The 22313-nt window shown below is 36.1% G+C and overlaps 1 protein-coding gene across 1 annotated transcript; it reads right to left on the bottom strand.

Moving 5' to 3' along the window:
- Positions 1-9204: 9204 nt before the first annotated feature.
- On the bottom strand, positions 9205-15364 carry LOC121765123. Its single transcript, XM_042161160.1, has 6 exons — positions 15255-15364; positions 12720-12984; positions 11682-12197; positions 10604-10843; positions 10424-10515; positions 9205-10213 (listed from the first exon to the last, which is right to left on the bottom strand). The coding sequence occupies exons 2-6, from the start codon at positions 12816-12818 to the stop codon at positions 9442-9444; spliced, it is 1719 nt and encodes a 572-aa protein (XP_042017094.1). The 5' UTR covers positions 12819-12984; positions 15255-15364; the 3' UTR covers positions 9205-9441.
- Positions 15365-22313: the final 6949 nt, after the last annotated feature.

Raw genomic sequence — 22313 nt, 5'->3', positions numbered from 1 at the left:
ATATCAAAACATTTAAAATAAAAAACTATTCCATCTGTGATTAATATATTAATAATTATTCCTAATTAATCAAATTAACAAAGTAATAAACCGTATGCTAATCACCCTTCGTTGGTCGTCTCTCTCTCTCACACACACAACACGCTATTCGTCTCCATTTTCAGCTCTATTCAATGTGTAGCATTTCCATTTTCAGCAATTCAACATTCGTTTAAGGTATAAGCTTGAAGAGTTTCTGAGATTTTGATTTTTTTTTTCTGCGTGTTGACGATTTGGTGCTGCCTCATTCACATATCCCTGCCTCCGTCGACTCCATCGCGGAGCCCCCCTCCGCCGCGATGTTGTAGCTATTTGTTCCACAAAGCAGTGGATGTTGACGACTGGATACCGACGGCGACGACGGTGGCGATGGCTTGAATGCGGTTTAATCGGTGATGACGATGGCAAGCAGAGAAGAGGAGAAAAGAGAAGAAGACGTTGTTTTCAAATGAATTTAATTTTTCACACCTAACCTGATTTTGGAGTTAATTCAATTGGCTATGCAATGGCCATAATACCCCTATATTGTTATTATAGAGTAAATTTGTGATTGAGGGAATTAATATCTTATTAAATTCAAAAATTAATACTAGCCCTTGATTTTTTTGATCTTGTGGCTATGATTTGTTCTCTAGTTATTTGGTTAAGTGGCATTTGCCATAGATCACTACTATATATATATATATATATATATATATATATATAGGAAAATGATCAATACAAAACTTGATCTCAATACAAAATCCAGACCAAATCCTGACCATGAGATTTGACAATCCAATGGTCAATAATTAAACAAAAACACGGAGGGTCATTGTAAAGCAGTTTTAGGTCATATTATAAACTTTGGGTTTGAGGTCATGTTAAGATCATTTCATGTCATCCTTACTATAATGACGTAAAAATAAGCTTACAATGACCAAAAAATGACTTTTGTATGTCTGGTTCTGCATTTTTGTATTAAGAATGGTTTTGCATAGATCAAAACCATATATATATATATATATATATATATATGGAGTAGTGATCTAGGGCAAGAGCCTCTTAAACCTATAACTAGAGAACAAATCACAGCCACAAGATCAAGAAAATCAAGGGCTATTATTAATACATGCAATTTTCGAATTTAAGGAGAAATTAGTTCTCTCAATCATAAATTTACTCCACAATAACAAGGCGGGGTATAATGGTCATTCCATCTTCATTGAACCTCGAGGAATCGCCACTTGAGAGAAAGCGCAGACTCTCTACATTGTTGATCAGGAGGGCTACGTTTCATTTGATTGAATGTTGTTCAGTTCACCAACGTTTTTGATTGAATGTTGTTCATTCAATCGCACTTTGCTACGACGAGGGGCGGGGCGAGCAAGAGCTTGACGGAGCTGGAGGTGGAGGAGCTGAAGGGGTTTATGGATCTAGGGTTTGTGTTTTCGGATAAGGATCGGGATTCCAATTCGAGATTGGCGTCGATCATTCCCGGGCTGATAGGGAAGGGGGAAGTGAGGAGAGGAGGAGGAATTCGGTGATGGGGTGGAGGATTCCGGCTTTCGGTAACGAGATGGAGCTCAAGGATCATCTCAGATTCTGGGCTCATTATGTTGCTTCTACTGTTAGATGACGATTTGTGTGTGTTTTTGGTTGATCACTTTTGATTTCTTGGAGATTTTGTTATAGTGATTTTGTTGAGAAGTTATGAGAAAAATGTTTGGTGGGGATTGATACAAAGTTTGTATATATAGATTGGATTATTGGAATCATAATAAGAGTGATGTGTTTTGTAAACAAGAGTGAAGTAAAATCAGAATAAGAGTGCTGTGTTTTGTAAACAAGAGTGAAGTAAAATCAGAATAAGAGTGATGTGTTTTGTAAACAACAGTGAAGTAAAATCATGCTAAGAGTGATGTGTTTTGTAAACAAGAGTGAAGTAAAATCAGAGTAAGAGTGATGTGTTTTGTAAACAACAGTGAAGTAAAATCATGCTAAGAGTGATGTGTTTTGTAAACAACAGTGAAGTAAAATCATAATAAGAGTGATGTGTTTTGTAAACAAGAGCGAAGTAAAATCAGAATAAGAGCGATGTGTTTTGTAAACAAGAGTGAAGTAAAATCAGAATAAGAGTGATGTGTTTTGTAAACAAGAGTGAAGTAAAATCAGAATAAGAGTGATGTGTTTTGTAAACAACAGTGAAGTAAAATCATGCTAAGAGTGATGTGTTTTGTAAACAACAGTGAAGTAAAATCATAATAACAGTGATGTGTTTTGTAAACAAGAGTGAAGTAAAATCATAATAAGAGTGATGTGTTTTGTAAACAAGAGTGAAGTAAAATCATGCTAAGAGTGATGTGTTTTGTAAACAATAGTGAAGTAAAATCATGCTAAGAGTGATGTGTTTTGTAAACAACAGTGAAGTAAAAACATAATAAGAGTGATGTGTTTTGTAAACAAGAGTGAAGTAAAATCAGAATAAGAGTGATGTGTTTTGTGAACAAGAGTGAAGTAAAATCAGAGTAAGAGTGATGTGTTTTGTGAACAAGAGTGAAGTAAAATCAGAATAAGAGTGATGTGTTTTGTGAACAAGAGTGAAGTAAAATCATGCTAAGAGTGATGTGTTTTGTAAACAACAGTGAAGTAAAAACATAATAAGAGTGATGTGTTTTGTAAACAAGAGTGAAGTAAAATCATGCTAAGAGTGATGTGTTTTGTAAACAATAGTGAAGTAAAATCATAATAAAAGTGATATGTGATGCACTATTTATTAGCACTAAAAATACCTGCAAGCATACAGGGTAGATCTAGTATAGCTAAAGGTCAGTACCGGATATCGAACACAGGGAATAAGATTGCAACTGGCTATCATATACTAAGCGTCATATACTATTTAGAGACACGGAGAATTTTGTTTTTGATTTTATAAACTTGACATAAATATGAACAAATATAAAAATAAAATAAAATAGACAAAGCAGGCTAAAGAATGTAGAGTTTTAGGATACGACTACTACGACCTAGTGATGATTGATCTCACAAAACCTTTACCTATAAGTGTCTCCAGGATTATTAGGAAAGTCGTGATTCTAAGATAAGCCCTCTCTCGAGTGCACTTATCCAGTAGATTAGACTCTAACTATCAAAGTCTCCTTCCAATAGATTAGATTCTAAGTCCTTATGGTTCCTAAGACTCAAGCCCTCACAAAGGGTCCCCTCTCTCGAGTGCAGATAAACCTATGTGTTGTACTCGTTCCTTTTACCACGTAAAACTAGCTATCTCTCGATTAATCTAGTTAACGAACATAGTTCTAAAGTTGGCCAGACAAAAGAACAATAAAAGCACAAGAACAAGCAAAATAATCACAAGAGCTAGGAAAAGGTTCAATTCAATCAATCAAAACATATTCATAATAATTTTCACCAAACAAATCTACAAATGATGTTTAACTACTCATAGACAAGTAGTAAAAACAAGAATAATAGCACTAGATATGAAAGAAATCGATAGAACCCAAGGTTGAATCTTCAATCTTCAATCGTTTCTTGCCTGGATCTGCAGAGCTCCGCTCCAATGGAAGATGGATGAGTTATGTGTGAGAGATGGAGTGGAAGAATGTGTAGAGGGAGGAGGATTGGGGCTCTGAGATGTGGGAGACGAAAACCCTCGGTCTCTTTTATACCCGGGGCGGAAATACAGACGTAAAGCCTCGCAGAACACATCGCCCGGTCGGGCGATTTTAAGTCGCCAAAATGCCCGGTCGGGCAAATTTTCTGGAGTTCGCGACTAAAACGCCCGGTCGGGCGTTTTCCCCATAAAAATCGCCCGGTCGGGCGTTTCCTCTGAAATCCTCCAAAAGCATTGTCTTCGTCTTCGAAAGGGCTTCGCGTGAGTATCTTGCACGCCCCCATCGGAGTCCGGATGAGAGAGTTATGGCTATTATACGAAAGTCGCGCATTGAAGCGCGGATGACTTGAATAATATAGTGGGCGATTCTTCCTTCAAGCTCGTTTTCAAGTCATTTTCACCTGTTTTAGCTCCAAACACTCGACAAACTCGTCAAAACACTAATTAGTGTATGTGTGGATAAAAACCTAAATTAAACACCTTAAATCATCAAAATCACCATCTCATTACCCACAACACCATCCTAAATTATGAGTTTGTCAACTCCCCCAAACTTGCATATTTGTTTGTCCTCAAACAAAACAAGAGAAAAACTAATAAAGAAACACGGATGCTAAGAACTAGACTTCATAGTTGCCTCAAAAATTGTAACAAGAAATAAAGAGTTTGACAAGAATACAAATCAAATCAAGCAAAGCTTATTAGTGCATTTTCATTACTAGCTCGTTGATCACCTTGAAGTACATGCGCTCACAAGTGTTTAGAAGTGTGTTTATCACTCACTCACAAAGTGTATATTGGAAAAAGTATATGCTCTCAGATCATGCAACATGCAAAGTTTACCATAGGCTTGCTCGAAGTCTAATCTCTCCTCTACTTTATGTGATTAAAATCAAAAATCCGAAAGGTCTTTATTTAAGGTTATAATGTAGGCTTTTTGGTGAGGTGAGGAAATATGGCTAAAAAGTGACTAAACCCAAACATAACAAAAGTGATCAATTTCTACTACATCAAACTTAGCACCCCACCAACAATTCATATCTCAGTAAATTCTAGACTTAGTCTAAATTTCTTCTCACTTCCCAAATTCCTTTGATTTTTTTTTTATTTTCCCTTTTTTTTTCTTTTGCACATCCTCTCTTTTTTTTCTTGTGCACGGCCAATTATCTTATTCAAACCACAGATGTCTATGCACTTTTCACAAGTAAGCACACTACTTTTCTTTCTACCTTATCTCTCCGACTCTTTTCACTAGATATGAACTAACTTTCTTCAAGAGTGTATGAATATTCCCCTTTATTTAGCTTTCAAAGAAAAAGGCTTTAAAGGCTCAAAATGGTTAGCTAGGAAAAATATTTTGAGTAAGGTCAATAATTTGGATATATAAAGTAGCTAAGAAGGATGGCCTAACGTCCTCTTTTATCATTTAAACACTTTGCAGACTTAAGCAGACTATGAGCAAATTCTAGAAACAAATACATGAATACAGATAAATCACACAAGAAAGAAATCTATGGCTCAAGTCTCACAAGGTTTATGCAAGATTCAAGGCAAACAAGCAATTCATTATTTATGCACATTTTCACTAAACCTTCAAATCAATGCATCAAGTCAACTCAATCAACACAAACATTTAATCGTAGGCAACTCGGTCTGATGTTCCTAAACATGAGTATTTCTAAATTTTCTTTGTTATGCTCATGACAAGATTCACCCCGGGATTATTAAAAAAATTAACAAAAACAAGCAAAAACAACTAAACTCACGGTCCACCACTTCATCCCCCCAAACTTATTCAAAATTAAATTAAGAATAAGTTTGTAAAGTCGGTATGGACATGAGTAAACTAAGAAAACACATTAAACTAAAACAAAAAAGATAAAAATGATACCGATGTTGGGTTGCCTCCCAACAAGCGCTTGGTTAACGTCTTTAGCTTGACGTTCTTTGAAGCTCAAAAGTTAACCCCCATTCTCGGGATTTCCTTTAGGATGCCTTTTGTACAGGAGCGGAGGGTAATCCATTATTGTGCTCCGTGCTCTCCTCAAATAGCAACCCTTGTAAAAACAGATAAAGAGAAAAAAAAATCACAATAAAACTATACAAGATATTAAACTCTAAATTAGTATTATCAACCGTTCTACAATATCAGCTTAAAGCAATAATATTCCCCGGCAACGGCGCCAAAAACTTGATGCACTATTTATTAGCACTAAAAATACCTGCAAGCATACAGGGTAGATCTAGTATAGCTAAAGGTCAGTACCGGATATCGAACACAGGGAATAAGATTGCAACTGGCTATCATATACTAAGCGTCATATACTATTTAGAGACACGGAGAATTTTGTTTTTGATTTTATAAACTTGACATAAATATGAACAAATATAAAAATAAATAAAATAGACAAAGCAGGCTAAAGAATGTAGAGTTTTAGGATACGACTACTACGACCTAGTGATGATTGATCTCACAAAACCTTTACCTATAAGTGTCTCCAGGATTATTAGGAAAGTCGTGATTCTAAGATAAGCCCTCTCTCGAGTGCACTTATCCAGTAGATTAGACTCTAACTATCAAAGTCTCCTTCCAATAGATTAGATTCTAAGTCCTTATGGTTCCTAAGACTCAAGCCCTCACAAAGGGTCCCCTCTCTCGAGTGCAGATAAACCTATGTGTTGTACTCGTTCCTTTTACCACGTAAAACTAGCTATCTCTCGATTAATCTAGTTAACGAACATAGTTCTAAAGTTGGCCAGACAAAAGAACAATAAAAGCACAAGAACAAGCAAAATAATCACAAGAGCTAGGAAAAGGTTCAATTCAATCAATCAAAACATATTCATAATAATTTTCACCAAACAAATCTACAAATGATGTTTAACTACTCATAGACAAGTAGTAAAAACAAGAATAATAGCACTAGATATGAAAGAAATCGATAGAACCCAAGGTTGAATCTTCAATCTTCAATCGTTTCTTGCCTGGATCTGCAGAGCTCCGCTCCAATGGAAGATGGATGAGTTATGTGTGAGAGATGGAGTGGAAGAATGTGTAGAGGGAGGAGGATTGGGGCTCTGAGATGTGGGAGACGAAAACCCTCGGTCTCTTTTATACCCGGGGCGGAAATACAGACGTAAAGCCTCGCAGAACACATCGCCCGGTCGGGCGATTTTAAGTCGCCAAAATGCCCGGTCGGGCAAATTTTCTGGAGTTCGCGACTAAAACGCCCGGTCGGGCGTTTTCCCCATAAAAATCGCCCGGTCGGGCGTTTCCTCTGAAATCCTCCAAAAGCATTGTCTTCGTCTTCGAAAGGGCTTCGCGTGAGTATCTTGCACGCCCCCATCGGAGTCCGGATGAGAGAGTTATGGCTATTATACGAAAGTCGCGCATTGAAGCGCGGATGACTTGAATAATATAGTGGGCGATTCTTCCTTCAAGCTCGTTTTCAAGTCATTTTCACCTGTTTTAGCTCCAAACACTCGACAAACTCGTCAAAACACTAATTAGTGTATGTGTGGATAAAAACCTAAATTAAACACCTTAAATCATCAAAATCACCATCTCATTACCCACAACACCATCCTAAATTATGAGTTTGTCAATATGTTTTGTAAACAACAGTTGTAAACAACAGTGAAGTAAAAGCACTACCTTTAATTACTGTTAATGGTCAATATATTGCTTCATTATATAAATACAATCATTACACACAAGATTAAAATCAACTGATTAAGACTAACACAGTGTGAATATTGAATAAAATTAATTTACAAGGAAACCCTTCTAGACTTTAACGAATATATCAAAATGTTTCTTCTCGGAATGTTCATTTGTTGACCAATTTTAGTAAAACCAAATTATAGTGACATAATCGAGTTTAATACAGTATTTATCATTCCGCCCACCAACTTGGAAAAAAATAAACTCAAGTCAACAAAACCCCCCAATTTATATAAATTCCTTAACATTTTTTGTATTGAATTCCAGATTTGATCTAAAATTAGATGGCAGCAGCCATGAATTCTGCAGTGTCGAGAAATCCGACAGTTCGATTCAGCAGAATAAATGAGGAATTCGGCTACAGCGCCGGCGCGAGGAGCAGTGGCTGGAGAATTTTTTCGACGCGGCGGAGCGGGCATAATCTGATGAGTTCGTGGAGCTATCGGCGAGTTCGTGGAGCTATCGGCGAGATCGGGTAAACTGAAGTGACGGCGGAGCTGAAGAAGGTGGTGGAAAAGAAGATATCGGAGAATGACGCGGAGGTGAACAAGGCTCAGGGTGATTTTGCGGCGGCGATCGACGGGGAAGAGAAACAAAAAGACAATAATCACTATAATTTCCAACGAGATTTGGAAATTGAAACTGCATAATTTCATTTTAAATTTCATAATGTAATTGCCAAATATACCCTTGGCCTATTTTATATTATTAAAATAAATAATATTTGTTCTAATAAGATGTGTGGCTGAGATTTGTTCTCTAGTTATACACTTAAGATTAGTTATATCTTGATCACTAAACTATAGGTATATATGAGAAATTGAGAAATACCACTATATAACAAATACTATAATAGTGGGATATTAGTACTCTATAACATACGAAATTTGGAGCACTAGATCCAGTATTGTAGAGAATTTTATAAGATTATGGTTTTTAGTTCTATTTCTGACTGACATTTATACATTTTTCATTAATTCAATCTTCTAGCTAAATTTAACCATTCTTATTTTTTCCACATTTAGAACATAGAACAATTCTCCTGCATTGGATTAACAACGCATATGAATACCGAAAGTAGTGATTTTACCATGCGCTTTTTGATCAATAGTGGAAACCAAACTACGCAAGAAGTAAATTCTTTAAGTAAATATAATGTTCAACATCCAATATTAATTAGTATGAAGCAAGATTTGCTTTCTATCCTCATTTTCCACTCATTTCATTATTCTATAACACGGAACAATAAATCTAATGCGAGTAGAAAAAAATATCAGAATTCTAGGCTGCACGTCAAATTCAGTTCATCGATTCCGACTATTATATGAAAATGAAAATAAATATATATTTATAAATTTAAGCTAAAATACCAACATGAGGCTCTCATGATGAGAGCTAAGTTCAAACTATAATTTAAGAATAACCTTTTAGATGAATTAAAACGGGTTAAATATTTTAATTAATACTACGAAAACATTATACGAAGAACTGAAAGCAAGTGACAATTGTTTGTGTCTCAAACGTTTGATTATGTTCAATAAAGCATATCCAGCTGTTATACAAACACTCAATTAGCTCGATTTTTTGGTAATTAAGAATGAGGTTTCTTGCCGTTTTTAACACGTACTTACTCAGAAAAAATGGGAAAGAATTCAAATTGTGTCAACTGAAATAAGTGTGCAAATGGAAAAATTGGTGACAACGAATATCCTATTCAACTTTGTGTGTTCTTTGTAAGGAGCATCCAAGAACCATCATATCTTATTCACTTGCAAAGTTTCTAAGAGCCATTGATACCACTATTGCAAATTATAGGGAGAGAGAGAGGTATAAAACTAAGAATTTTGAAATCTAGCATCTTTGGTCTTGTTGGAGCAAGAACAACACTCTATACAACTATTTCATCTACTCTCAACCTAAAGCTAATATTAGCTGATTTGAAACTGAATAATTGGAGTCCAGAAAGTAAAACCTGGACACACAGCAGATCTAAACTAAACGCAATCCGGTTCAGCAACGGATGCAGCTGTAACTCGACTAGGTCAACCGTATGTTAAGCACTGCACTACTTGTTAGAGACTGCCGAATCAACGTTGTCAAGAATAAACCGATATAGCTCTTTCCTCAGCTTCTCTATCCTCTCATCATCTTTCTCTCCTCTAAATGCACCATCCAGCCACTGGTTCACTCGTTTCAGTTGCCCAAGAAGGATTCCCATCTGCCAACTCCCGTCCCTTCTCAAGCCAAAACCACGGCTTAGGGAAGCTTCCAAGTAATCCAAGAACCAGGAACGTGAGAACGAGAGCAGATTTTCAGCTAATTTAGCCACATGTTTTAGTCCCGGTGGTCTACCTTCGCGTTCAGCATCCCTTTCTTTGGTGGTGGTGCCATGTCTTTTTGTATGAGACATGTGAGAAGTCTCGTTTTTCAGTCTTGATACTGGTTTGCTTGAGCTCCGGGGGCTTATCTTGGGTTTGGTAGAACAGTTCTCCGTGTCAGATTTCTCTGGATTGTTTTCTATCACAACATAATGGCATTTCTCACCATTTGTAATCCCGTTTTCGCTTCCCTTTCTGTATAAAGAGAATTTGGAAAGATCGGTCTCGACTGCAGCTTGAACCCATAAAGAGGCATTTTTACTCACGGGAATGGAGCAAGTCCCTGCTTCGGAACCTTGAGTGCAATCTGTACTATCATTTGCATCAGAAGATCTCACATTTATAAGGGTTCTAATCACCTCAGCGGCCTTTTTGATGCTCTCGTGGATGCTCAAAAATTGTTCCACTAATGGACCAGATGTATCTTTCTCCGATAACTCACATAGCTCTGCAAACATGCTACAAAAAAAAGTGAAGAAATTTCAGCAAACGGAATACGTTCAGGTAATGATTGCCAAAATATAAACTGCTTGAATGCTGGATATCATGAGTAACTGCTTTGCATATCAGTCAATACCGAGTAGTGCGATATTCAGTCAATATCATGTGTAACGGCCTTATACATCACAAACTACATACTGAAGCAAGAAGACGAAGAGAACTATGTACCTCATGCACCTAATGACACACTCAGATAAAGATGCTTCTTCTAATGCACGAACTGCAGAGGTGCAAGCGGAGTTCCTGTGGCTTCTAACTTCCTAAAAGCATTCAAAACAGATATTAGTATATGTTAAAGAAAGGGACTGAGCCTTCTTGTATGTGTCTGTTGCTTTTGGTAAAATGTACCTTTCCAAGGTCACATATGGTAGGAGGAAGAGCGTCCCACAAGATTCTTAGATCAGATCTTTTTTTGGAACCGAGAACAACCTTATTGAAATCAACGGGGAAGCTAGTGTCATTTGATAACTTCATACTCTTCACTGGCTTGATCAGAAGATTAGGTGAGACAATGATGTTCTTGCTTTTAAGAGGTGAAACATCCAACTTCTTTGGTGAATCCTTTGGGAGGGCCTTCTTTACGACAACCTGCATCTCACATGAGAAAACAAGTACGCATCATTCAGGGAAATGAACAAAATAGATACGAAGAAGAAGGTTTGTCCAGCCCCAGTTCTTGCCTCTATCAAAGAAATTTAGTTGGTCTATCTCCTTTAGACAAAAAAAATCAACTAAAATAATGCATTTTCGAAAGAGAATATGCATTTCCATTAGAAAGCTCGGATGCACGTAAATTCAGAAAGATCAGAGTACTAACCATGAACATACTTGTATAGTTGTATAATAGACTATGTACATAAGTGATTGAGAAAAGCTTGTATTTGTTGAGTTTGCCCTCGATTAAATCGAGCTTGACTATGTATAAATTCAAAGACTTGACAGCGCAGCGCAGTAATTCAGATCAGAGCAAGAAATGAGTTCAAAATTATTGAGTTTGCCATGGATTTATTAGTCTTTACTGCTTATAGTTGCCATTTCTCAGTGGCTGTATTTATTTCTCTACCAACAATCCTTCTTCCACAATAAGCTACTTCTTCAGCCTATCCAACAAACAAGCTTTACTAAAAACATCTTCGAAGAAATAAAAATGATATCTTAATTAAGAAGTAAGTAAAGATTCTTAATTAATTTAACTATAGCTCCTTTGCAATCCAGAAAAAAACCATGAAAGAAATATCAGAATGCAATCTTCGAATGGCATAACAAGAACCATGGGGTTAACATCCTTTGAAGAACAAGATTCGAGCAACCAGTTTCAGCAATCGCCCTTAACGAACTCAAATGAATCAAAACCGAGGATTACATGACGTTCAGACATTACCAAGAAAATGGAACATGTGCATTAATAACAAGAAAACAAACTTACAGAATGTGAAGGTGAAGAACTGTCCTTTTGCTTAGACTTTGATAGACCTTTGCTCCCATTTTTACTATGTAAACCGGAATCCCATCCTCTTCGTGCTGAATCCAAGCTCAGTCTTCTACTCTCCACAGCTCCTCCAGCCTTGCCACTCCCAAATGATAGCCTCCGGAGACCTCCCTCTTCGTTCCCTATCACTTTCTTGACTTTCCCCTTCGATTTCGCCTTTGTTTCCACTTTCTTAGCATTCAAGAAATCACTAGAGATCAAGTCCTTAGGATCTCCCACACAAGGCCGCCTCTTGGTGATCGGCTTGATGCCACGTAGCACCGGGACAGGGGAGCCGTAGTCGAGCCAAGTCACGTAGATGAACTGCCCCAGCTGGACCATGTCACTCAGTATCAGCTCCACATCTTCATCGGACACAGACACATAGGCCGAGTGCAGTGAATCCGAAACCCTCAAATAGTAACCCCTGCTCTTCCATGGATCATCTTCTAAAGAGGGTACAATACCAATCACCTATATATATGCAAAAAACATCACTCACATAAGTGGAAGCAACAAACATAACATCTAGGGGTAAAATTTCTGGTACAACAACAAAAAAAATTCCACATTCACCCTAAAAACCAGAATCTCAGGTAAAAGAACCTATTTTTCCTAATTCATAAGCCCAGAAAGAGGAACACAAAGAAAGCAAGAGAAGAAACCAACAAAAAACCGTCAAGTTTACAAGTAAAAATAATGTAGAGGGGAGAAAACCTCAACCCCAAACACAAATGCAATATTCAACCCAAAAATCAGAATCACAAGCTAAAGAAGGGTTTATTTTTACAAGTATCTCATAAGCCCAGAAAAAAAAAGCAAACAAACACTGCATTCTAAATACAGCAGTGGAGAATAGGAGCAGAAAATCAAAAAGCAGAAAGAAGTCACAATAATGGGTCCGACTCCGACCGAATCTTCTCCCTTTGTTCTTGTCATTTATTTTCTAAGATTCAAATTATTAAAAAAAAAGATTGAAGTTTGTTGAAGAGTTGCCTGGAGAAGAGCGGAACGGTGTTCACCAGCGACCCTGAATTCCTTATCACCAACATTTTGCAAGAGTTTTTGAAGTGTGCCTGGACTTAGCGAGACCATTTTCCTTCAAAGCAAATAAAAATGTATTCTTGGAAGAAATCCATACAAAGAGGAAGAGGCTGAGAGAGTGGGGCAGAGGAATCTGAATGCTGAGGAAGAGGAACAGAACGAATCTCAAAAAGGGACACGTGGCGAATTGGGATGTGGATGGCGCAGGTGACGAGGTCTGTGAGGTAAAACAACAATTGTATCATGGGAAAGCTAATAAAAACAAGATCTTGAAATGTGACGATTCAGAGAAATGAAAAATCTTGATAGCTACATGCTCATGTAAACTTTCAATGCTTTTCTATATATCTCTTCTTATGTGCTTGCCTATTCTAGTTGATGGAACGGACATCCAATCAAATCGACCTTTCTATTTATTTTTTTCGAACTGGTTTTTTGTTTTTTATTTTGGTTTTGGTTTTGGCAGTCAATAAAGTTAATATTGGAGTTGGAGACTCACGAGGTTTAATTCTAATATCCAGATTCGCCTGCACATAAAAGGCATCACATTAAACTATTGCAGACGCGATTTTGACGTCTTCTTTTTAGAGCTTCGTTTGCACATAAAAATTAGTCCATCTTTATTCCTGAAATTTTCTCATAATTTATTATTTTATACATTTACTTATTTTAATACAGTAATTTGTATTTTATACATTTACTTATTCATGAAGGATTATGTATTAAAACTCATGCTATCTACTATTACGACTATTTTTCATAAATGAAATGAGTATTACTTTTAAGGGAAATGTGAGTTAAGTGAACTAATAGAATATGTAACTTAATTATCTAATATGGTTAAAATTAAAAAGTGAACTAAAAAAAAGTCCCTAGACAATATGATTTTCACATTTTCGATATTTGATAAAAAAATATATTTCACCAGAGGTCTCTGGACAAAGACTTAATTTCATTTGCGGTACTTTTTGTACCACGTCGTTATGAAGGTATTCCCTCCGTCTGCGAATAGGTCCCGTTTTATCATTTTGGTCCGTCCGCGAATAGGAGTTTCAGTTCATTATTTCTATAAATGGTAAAAGGTCTCACTTTTCTTAACATTTCTTAAAATTTGTGTCGAAAAGAAATGATACTCGATCCTATTCGCAGACGGAGGGAGCATTATCAGTAACATTTTAGCGCACTCGGATTTTACATTGGCTTACGAAGAACGTCACAGTCTTCGTATGCAGGGACGGACCTAGTGTGGGCCAAGCCGCCGCTCCAGCGGGGGCTTGGCCGGTGCTGGTCACAATAACCCCACCATGGCTACCGTGCTTGTGTCGTTGCTGCATCTTTCCCGTTTTTGTTTTTACAGAGAAGGATGGAAGAGGGAGGACGGAGGGGAAAAACGAGAGATTATTTATGAGCATTGATTTTACAGCTCTGTGGGGTCCACTTTGATTGTTTACATTTTACTGTTCATGTGTTTTATTATTTGGGGAATGCATATAATTGTATGTATGTTCCAATAGATTTGGGAATATACTTTTATTTAATAATAGTATAATCTAGTTTGCTCTCTTATTATTTGTTGAATAATACGGTATACTATTTTTTTTCATTATAGTTTAACACTAGGTTTATATTTAACACAGGAGTATTGTTTACATATCTTCGTTATATCATATTTTTTTGTGTATCTATTTTAATAATACTGTATAAAATATTAGTAGTCATTTAAATTAATTTAGTAAAATTCTACTTCATTTATTTAAAATCAAATAATAAAGCACTATCATGATAAATATCACAAAAAATGACAATTTGTAATCAGTGTGATAATAGAAAAAAGTTTAAAAGTTTGTGGCGTAATATTCTGATTGGAAACGTTACGAAACTGATCAAAATTTAAATAAACTTTATAACTCGAATACTATTATCTCATAGGGTTTTAAAATATACTATTAAATTTTGTATTGGAAATTTATTATGTACTTGTGTTTTCATCCTTTTATACATCTGTGGTAATAAATAAAGAAGGTAAGAATATTGAAATATATTATTTTTTTATAATTTCAGCACCGGCTTATTCAATTTTCTAGTTCCGTCTCTGTTCGTATGAACTTTTAGTAGACCTCTTCTGCATAAATGTCACTCACTTTGTCTGCAATTAAAAGTTTCGGTTGAGTTTACCATGGATTTTTAAAACATAAATGGAAAGTATGTACTAAAAAAAATAGTGGAATGTGATAAGTTAATAGAATTTGAAACATACTTACCACCATTTATAATAAAAGTGAAACAAAACTACTAATAAAAAAAATAGTGGAATGTGATAAGTTAATAGAATTTGAAACATACTTACCACCATTTATAATAAAAGTGAAACAAAACTACTAATGTCGGACGAACTGAAAGTAAACTAAGACTCCTAATTGCAAACTCAAAGAGTAATACTACTGACTAAGGTGTAAAATCAATTGAGTCAAAGTTAAATCTACTTACCTTATAATAAAAGAGAATCGAAACTCCTAATTGCGAACCAACTAAAAGTAAATCGGGACTCTAATCGCAAGTTTACCCACCCCATGACATCAACTAATATGTTGATCCAGTTTTCAGTAATTTTCTTTGATTTTGTAGTGGGCATTTATTGTAGCGTTTATATTATTGGTGGTGTAAATCAAAATATGATAGTGGGTGGCATCTACCACCCGGTTAATGTGAGCTGAACAAAGAGCGTGATCGCCTTGTGTTTCATATGTAGGTCACGAGTTCAATGTGTATTACTAAAATAATTTTGTCAATATCCATGTTCTTGTGTTTCATACTACTACAGTACATCTTTTTTTAATGTATTTCTTAAAAAGCGAGTGTATCACGAAAACAAAGTTTTTTATTTATAAAATTATTTATAAATAATGCTAAAAATTTACAATGGCCCATACTTCAAAATTAGGCCTATATATTTGTGGAAGACTATGTTTGGTCGTTCTCTTTTACTAAGTCATTAGTATTATACATATTACTATTGCAGCGGCTCTCAAGCAGGGGCTTGGCCAGGCCGCGACTCCCTATAACTGAGGACAACGAAGGCCGGGGCGGGGTGAACCATAGGCGCGCCAGCGTTTTAATTTTTTTTATATTTTAATATTTTCGGAAAAAATTATAAATACTATATTTAACACATTTTCACCTCACACACATTTTACACTCTAATTTTCACTCTCTATATTTTTTTATAGATTATGCGTTTTTTTTTCTAATTATTATAGTTCAATAATTTTTATTCTAATTAAATTAAAATATACCAAGAATTGAAAAAATAATTAGATTTGTGGCTTGGGCTTGTCCACTAATAGGGTGGATAAGTTTTTTTGTGGCCCAGGCAAGTTTTCTTGGCCCTAGACAAGTTTTTGTGGCTTGGGCTTGGGCATGGTCTTTTTATTGCGGACACCCTTATTGTTATAGTACATACTGGTACTATTTATCTTCTCTATTTTTCAATGTGGAACAAAACTCTTTATTTTATAGCTGTAGTTAACAAAGAAGTTTGCTTTACTTTTCAATGTAAGACAAAGTTGGCTTTGTAAATATATTCATTTGTTTTGTTATGACTATCAAGACTAAAGTCCCAAAATGGTCCTTAACATATTGCGTTTTTTTTTATTATTTTGGTCCAAAACATTATCTTTTGAATTATTCGGTCCATCACATTTGAAATCGGATCACATTTGGTCTATTTTGGACGATTCCGTCAAATTTTTGACGGTTTTAATTACCGGGTCACAAATCCGTCACTAATCCGTCACTAATTGGGAGTCACAAATCCGTCACTAATCCGTCACTAATTCTTTTAAATTGTTTTATCTCCTTATAAAATATTGTCTTTTGACAATATTCAAAACAATATTATTTCATCTAAATAAATATTTACTTTAGTGAAATCATATAAGTTAAAACGTAAAAGACAATATTTTAAATAAACAATTGGAATGGCTAATTAATACTACGAATTTAGTATGATGATAATTACATATGAGAATTTGTGACGAATTTGTGACAGATTTGTGACGGATTAGTGACTGATCAGTTCCAATTAGTGACGGATTAGTGACTCGGTAATTAAAACCGTCAAAAATTTGACGGAACCGTCCAAAATGGACCAAATGTGATCCGATTTCAAATGTGAGGGACCGGATAATTCAAAAGATAATGTTTTGGACCAAAATCAAAAAAACGCAATATGTTAAGGACTATTTTGGGACTTTAGTCGACTATCAATATTATATGTTTTGTTTGAGTTTTTTGTCCTTTAATAAGAAGGTCGAAGTAGTATTTGTCTTACATAGAGAAAATAACACACGCTTTAAATTTTAGTTGATATATAAACAGGAGTATGTGTATACGAAATATACAAACCCTCCATAGTTATGCAATAATAATACCAATTGAAATGTTACATATATGAATATACAAATAGATCTCCAAACTATTATACAGATTGATTACATTTACATTTGTTTCATTACATTGCATTTTTATTTTAGTTATTTTAATTGTAATTTACTTTTAAGTTGTGCTGATTTTAATTACTCTTTATTTTTAGTTAAATAGTTGCATTTTTATAATTTTTAATACTAAATTTAAAATAAAATAAAATAAAAATGTGAATTGAGTTGTGGCTCAAAAATGAGACTAAAATAATTAAGGCAGAATGTTGAAGTTGTTATTGCTGAAATATAATAAAAAATACTGACATATGCCAATTGAGAAGTTGAGGATGAAATATGGCTAATTATTTGGCTTACAACGTGGATGTTTTTAATTAGTACTGTATTGTCGATTTTTTATACTATTATTTACTTATTAGTATGTGTACAGTGTGTGTTGTTTAAGTTGCACTTGTGTATCTAACTTTACACTGAAATCTCAATATGAGATCTAGAAATGCTTAATTAATTATTTCAAATTATACCCCAAAGTTTGGCTGAACCCCAGTTTCAGCGCTAGTAGAGTAATTGATTTAGGTACAACTAATTTCATTTTTAAGCATAGATTAGATATATAATGATCTTAACTAAACTTTGATTTTCCCCAGTAATCAATTATCATTATCTAGCAATCATGATTTTAATAGTACAACAAATTGGTTAAAACCCCAACAGTTGAAACTCTAAAGTTGAGCCAACAAACAATCTAGTAGCAAATCAACATTTAATTATACAGGGATTGTATATAGAAAGAGAAACATGATAATAAGTTTTTGAAACGCTATTGTCTCTTAAAAAATAAGCCATTCATATAGTGATGGAAGAACAACCTTTTCCTCTCTAATGCCTACATCTTATTTGAGAGCTCAGAGAATTATGATAGAATCACTATAACTATAAATTACATATAAAAGGTGTTATGATATAATTTTACTAGTATGAATTATTATTATTTTTACTATGATTTATTATTTACAAAAACTAGCTGGAGTATATGAAATGACGGGAATACATTAATTTTAAAAATCATAATTTCTCAAGACTTAGTAATTTTAAGACAACCAATTACATACAAAAGAAGGATAAATACAACCTACAAAAACTTGAAACAAACAATAATTAAATGGAAGACTAGATAGGAAATGGAAAAACGAAGTCTTGAAAGGTGAATCTGTTGGAATCGTATTTGGTCAATGGACTTTGACCAATAATAAATGTGATGAGACATTTAATTTTTTAAAATTAAATGCAATGGCGACGATCTACTTTCGGAGTAAATGACCGTGGTATATTCATTTTCTCCAAACCGATTTCCGGTGAGTGAGAAATTATGAATTAAAGTTTGTCACGATTGTAAGCTATAAATGAGCTATGAGATAAAACCAAGGGAATAATTAAAAGAGTTAATTATCCCACATTGGTGGAGAGAACTTTATTAAATATGTACTCCCTCCGTTTCGCCATAGTTGAGTCATTTTACCATTTCGGGAAGTTTCTTCATAGTTGAGTCATTTCCAAAAAAGGAAAGAATTAGGAGATTTAATGGTGATTTAGGCATTTTATTTAACTTCCCTAATGACACTTAATTAGTGTAATTAAATGGAGAAACAAATCGCCTATTTTGGTGTGGGTCATTTACGCGTCTGCTTTCTCTCTCTCATCTAAACTACTCCTCCTTCTCTCTTCCCCAATTCTCAAACCCTAGATCCGCCGCTTTCATCCTCGCTGATTTCGCCGACACACACAATGGACCGATTGAACCACCCCGATGGCGAGGGATGGATTAACCCTCGCATCACCCGCGTTCCAGCTGGGTCGCGCGGGAGAGGGTTGATTTCGTCCGCTTCCCGGAGAAGAGGTCGTATCTCGGCGAGTTCCCGGGGGAGAGGTCGTATTTTGAGCAATTCCCGCCGTAGATCTCGACAATCGGCCTGAGATGATGAAGGCTTAATCCACCATCTATTCTCGTTCATATACCGTTCCCACATCGGCGAACTCGCCGAGACTCCGGCCGTTCCCACGTCGGTGAAGGCCTCTCCCCTAACCGGAGGCCTTGCTGGTGGTGTCGACGGCAACCGAACTCCGGTCGGTTGCAAATTTGGAGGTGTAGGTAGCGCCTCCCAGACTGGTGGCGTACCTGGCGGTGAAGGTCGCGCCTCCCTTACCGGAGGTGTTGCTGGTGGTGAAGACGAAGCCTCACCGACTGGTTGCGTATCTGGAGGTGAAGGCCGCGCCACCCCGACCGGAGTTCTTGCTAGTGGTGAAGGCGACACCTCATATGAGGTGACTGACAGCCCGGTAATGTCTGATGAAGAGTTTGTAAGGCGATATGTCATCACCGAGGCTGACAAGGAAGCATGGGAGAGAAACAAGGCCGAGGCAGAAAGGGAGGTGAAGGCACTCTTCGGTGAAAATTGCTTGGATCCGTAATTTGGTTGGAGAGATCTTTGTGTATGCTGACTATAGTAAGTGGGCTGTCATTTGTGTTTTGATATGTGATCTTTTGTTATGTTTGCGTGATCTGTGATTTGTCTTTGGTTGTTGATGGACCTGTTGATGTTGTGCATAATGGTTGGTGATGGTTATGGGGTGGTTTTGATGTTGTGAATTTGGTGGTGATGGGGTTGTTGTTTGTGGTGGTGATGGGGCTGTTGTTTGTGGTGGTGATGGTGTTGTTGATTTTGGTGGTGATGGTGCTGTTGCGATAGTTACATGCATTTAGATAAACAGCATCCATGATTTATGCACAGATACAACATTGTTCAAACACAAAATGCATCATTTCAGCCTATTGACTGCCTATTCAAAACACTAGCATGATATGGGCATTCATGTGTATTCACTGAATGCATCATTCATGCACAAAGGCAGCCTATCCAAAAAACAAAAAAGCTTCTACTATACCTTCATAATCCTAATGACTGAGCAATCAGCTCCAATCCCTCGTTGCTCCCTTGGTCCCGCAGGTAAGCAATTGTTTGCATAGCCAGCTCCACTGGAACTTCTAGATCCTTTGGAAGTTGATTAGTCCTCCTTAAATGTGTTTTCCCCATGTGGGGCAGTTTGTATGTGTTATGCCCCTAAACTTTCATGATTTCCATGAAACATCCTTGAAGACTTAGGAAAACATTGTCCAAAGTCTGTGGCTGTAATTCATTGAATGATTGCACCACTGCATTCACTAAATCATCCACATTTTTGCATGCAGTCTGAGTTTGCAGTGATTGTATTGCTCGGAACCAACCCAAATCATTGACACTAGTATGTAATGGCTGATGTGCACAAATTAATTGCATTAAAGAGATGCAAACATTACCTTGTTGATCAAGCAGTCCCTGGTCACATCTTTTGTGATACTCTCTATGGGTTTTGTCTCCAAAGTGCCTGCCATTTTGTTCTTGCTTGACCTTTTGGCAGGAACTTGTTTGGTAAATGGAAAAATTCCAATTTTTCCATCAAACAAGACTTCACCATTAACACCAAACAAGGGCTTACACACTGCACACATGAACATAATTTTTGATATGAACTGCTTATTTTTACATGTTCTATGAGGTTCTTCCTCTCCTGGAGCAAGATAGAATCTTTGAGCTCCTTTTGTCATGTAGAACCACTTTTCATCAATGTGTATGGTGTTGTACATGTTCCTGAACTTGATCTTGTTCAAGATCCTGTCTAGCTGTAAAGATTCAACTGTGAATCTCAGTCTCAACAACTTATTTGCAGCTGTTAAGCTGGGCTTAATGGCTGATGTGTGTGGCCTAATTAGGCCAGCCTTAACCCACCTCCAAACTGTGGCTTTTTGAACAACCTAAACCGGCTCCCACACTTAAGAGGTTGCATCTCTTTGAGAAATGCATACTCTTGAGTACCTCAACATCAAGATGCAACCTTTTGGGGTAAGTTCTCACTTTTTTTAGACTTACCAATTGCATTGATTGTCCTCTTTGTTGTTGTTTCTTTGCAGCATTCCACCATCGTGTACATGTTTGACGGGAGATTCTGAATTTGAGTTGTGCCTCCTTAAGTGTGCCGCGAGGAGGAACAATGCCGACGCACCTTCCAATGATGAATTGAACCACTTGGTTCTTGAATTCTGAGGAGTACTCTTGATGCCCCATTATGAGCATTCAATGCAGTGGTGGAGCAGTTGCTGTGGTTGTAGCTGTGTATAGAGCATTCAAGCCATTTTTGGAAAGAGAGCATTTACTCCATTTGGTTGGGAATGGCAGTGGTTGGGAATGGCAGTGGTTGGGAATGGACTTTTATTAATGTGAATAGAAAGTGACGCCACATTTAAATGAAAAGTGGCGCCTCATTTTGGAGTAAAAATTTTGTTAAGTGTTTGAAAAGTGTAACTCCTCATGCTTTGATTAAGGAACTTGTTTGATTACTTCAATGTGAATGAATAAAGGAACTTGTTTGATTATTCAGTGCTTTTTTATTGTATTGCTCGAAAATTTACAGAATTCAATTTCCATGTCTATTTCTTTTTTATTTACAGAATTTAAATATTTATTGTGAATAATTAGCAAATAAATAAATCATTTAAAAAAAGAATTATGTAAGTTGAGTTCAAATAATAAATCAAATCAAAATTGAAATTCACATTTAAAAAGTCCACCTACTTCATCTACTTTATTATCTACCCACTTAATCCACTAAACATCCATTTCTTAGACTCCGTGCCGAAAAGTTCCGCCTCAACTATAGTGAAACGGAGGGAGTATTTAATAAGATGAATTATTATGTGTAATAATTATAGTGGACTAAGATGGGCAGTGATGTGAATCAAATTGTACATTTTTATTCCCCTAACTTTACATGATTTATATAGTTTGATGCTTGCAAAAGTAGGTTTTGTGGCGTAGGAAGAGGAATAAATGGTGAAACAAAGAATGAAGCTCGGATGGTGAAAAAGTTGTGCGAAAAGCTCTCAAAATTGGCCACCCGACCGGGTGTATTTTATGCCTAATAATTCACCCGGCCGGGTGTGATGTTTAGAACACGAAAATTCCAGAAAGTGGTCAAAATGAGGTGCCCGGCCGGGTGAATTTTCAGCTGTAAAATA

Source organism: Salvia splendens, chromosome 14 (genome assembly GCF_004379255.2).
Source record: "Salvia splendens isolate huo1 chromosome 14, SspV2, whole genome shotgun sequence".
Lineage (NCBI taxonomy): Eukaryota > Viridiplantae > Streptophyta > Magnoliopsida > Lamiales > Lamiaceae > Salvia > Salvia splendens.
This window is presented reverse-complemented; position numbering and strand designations above follow the sequence as displayed.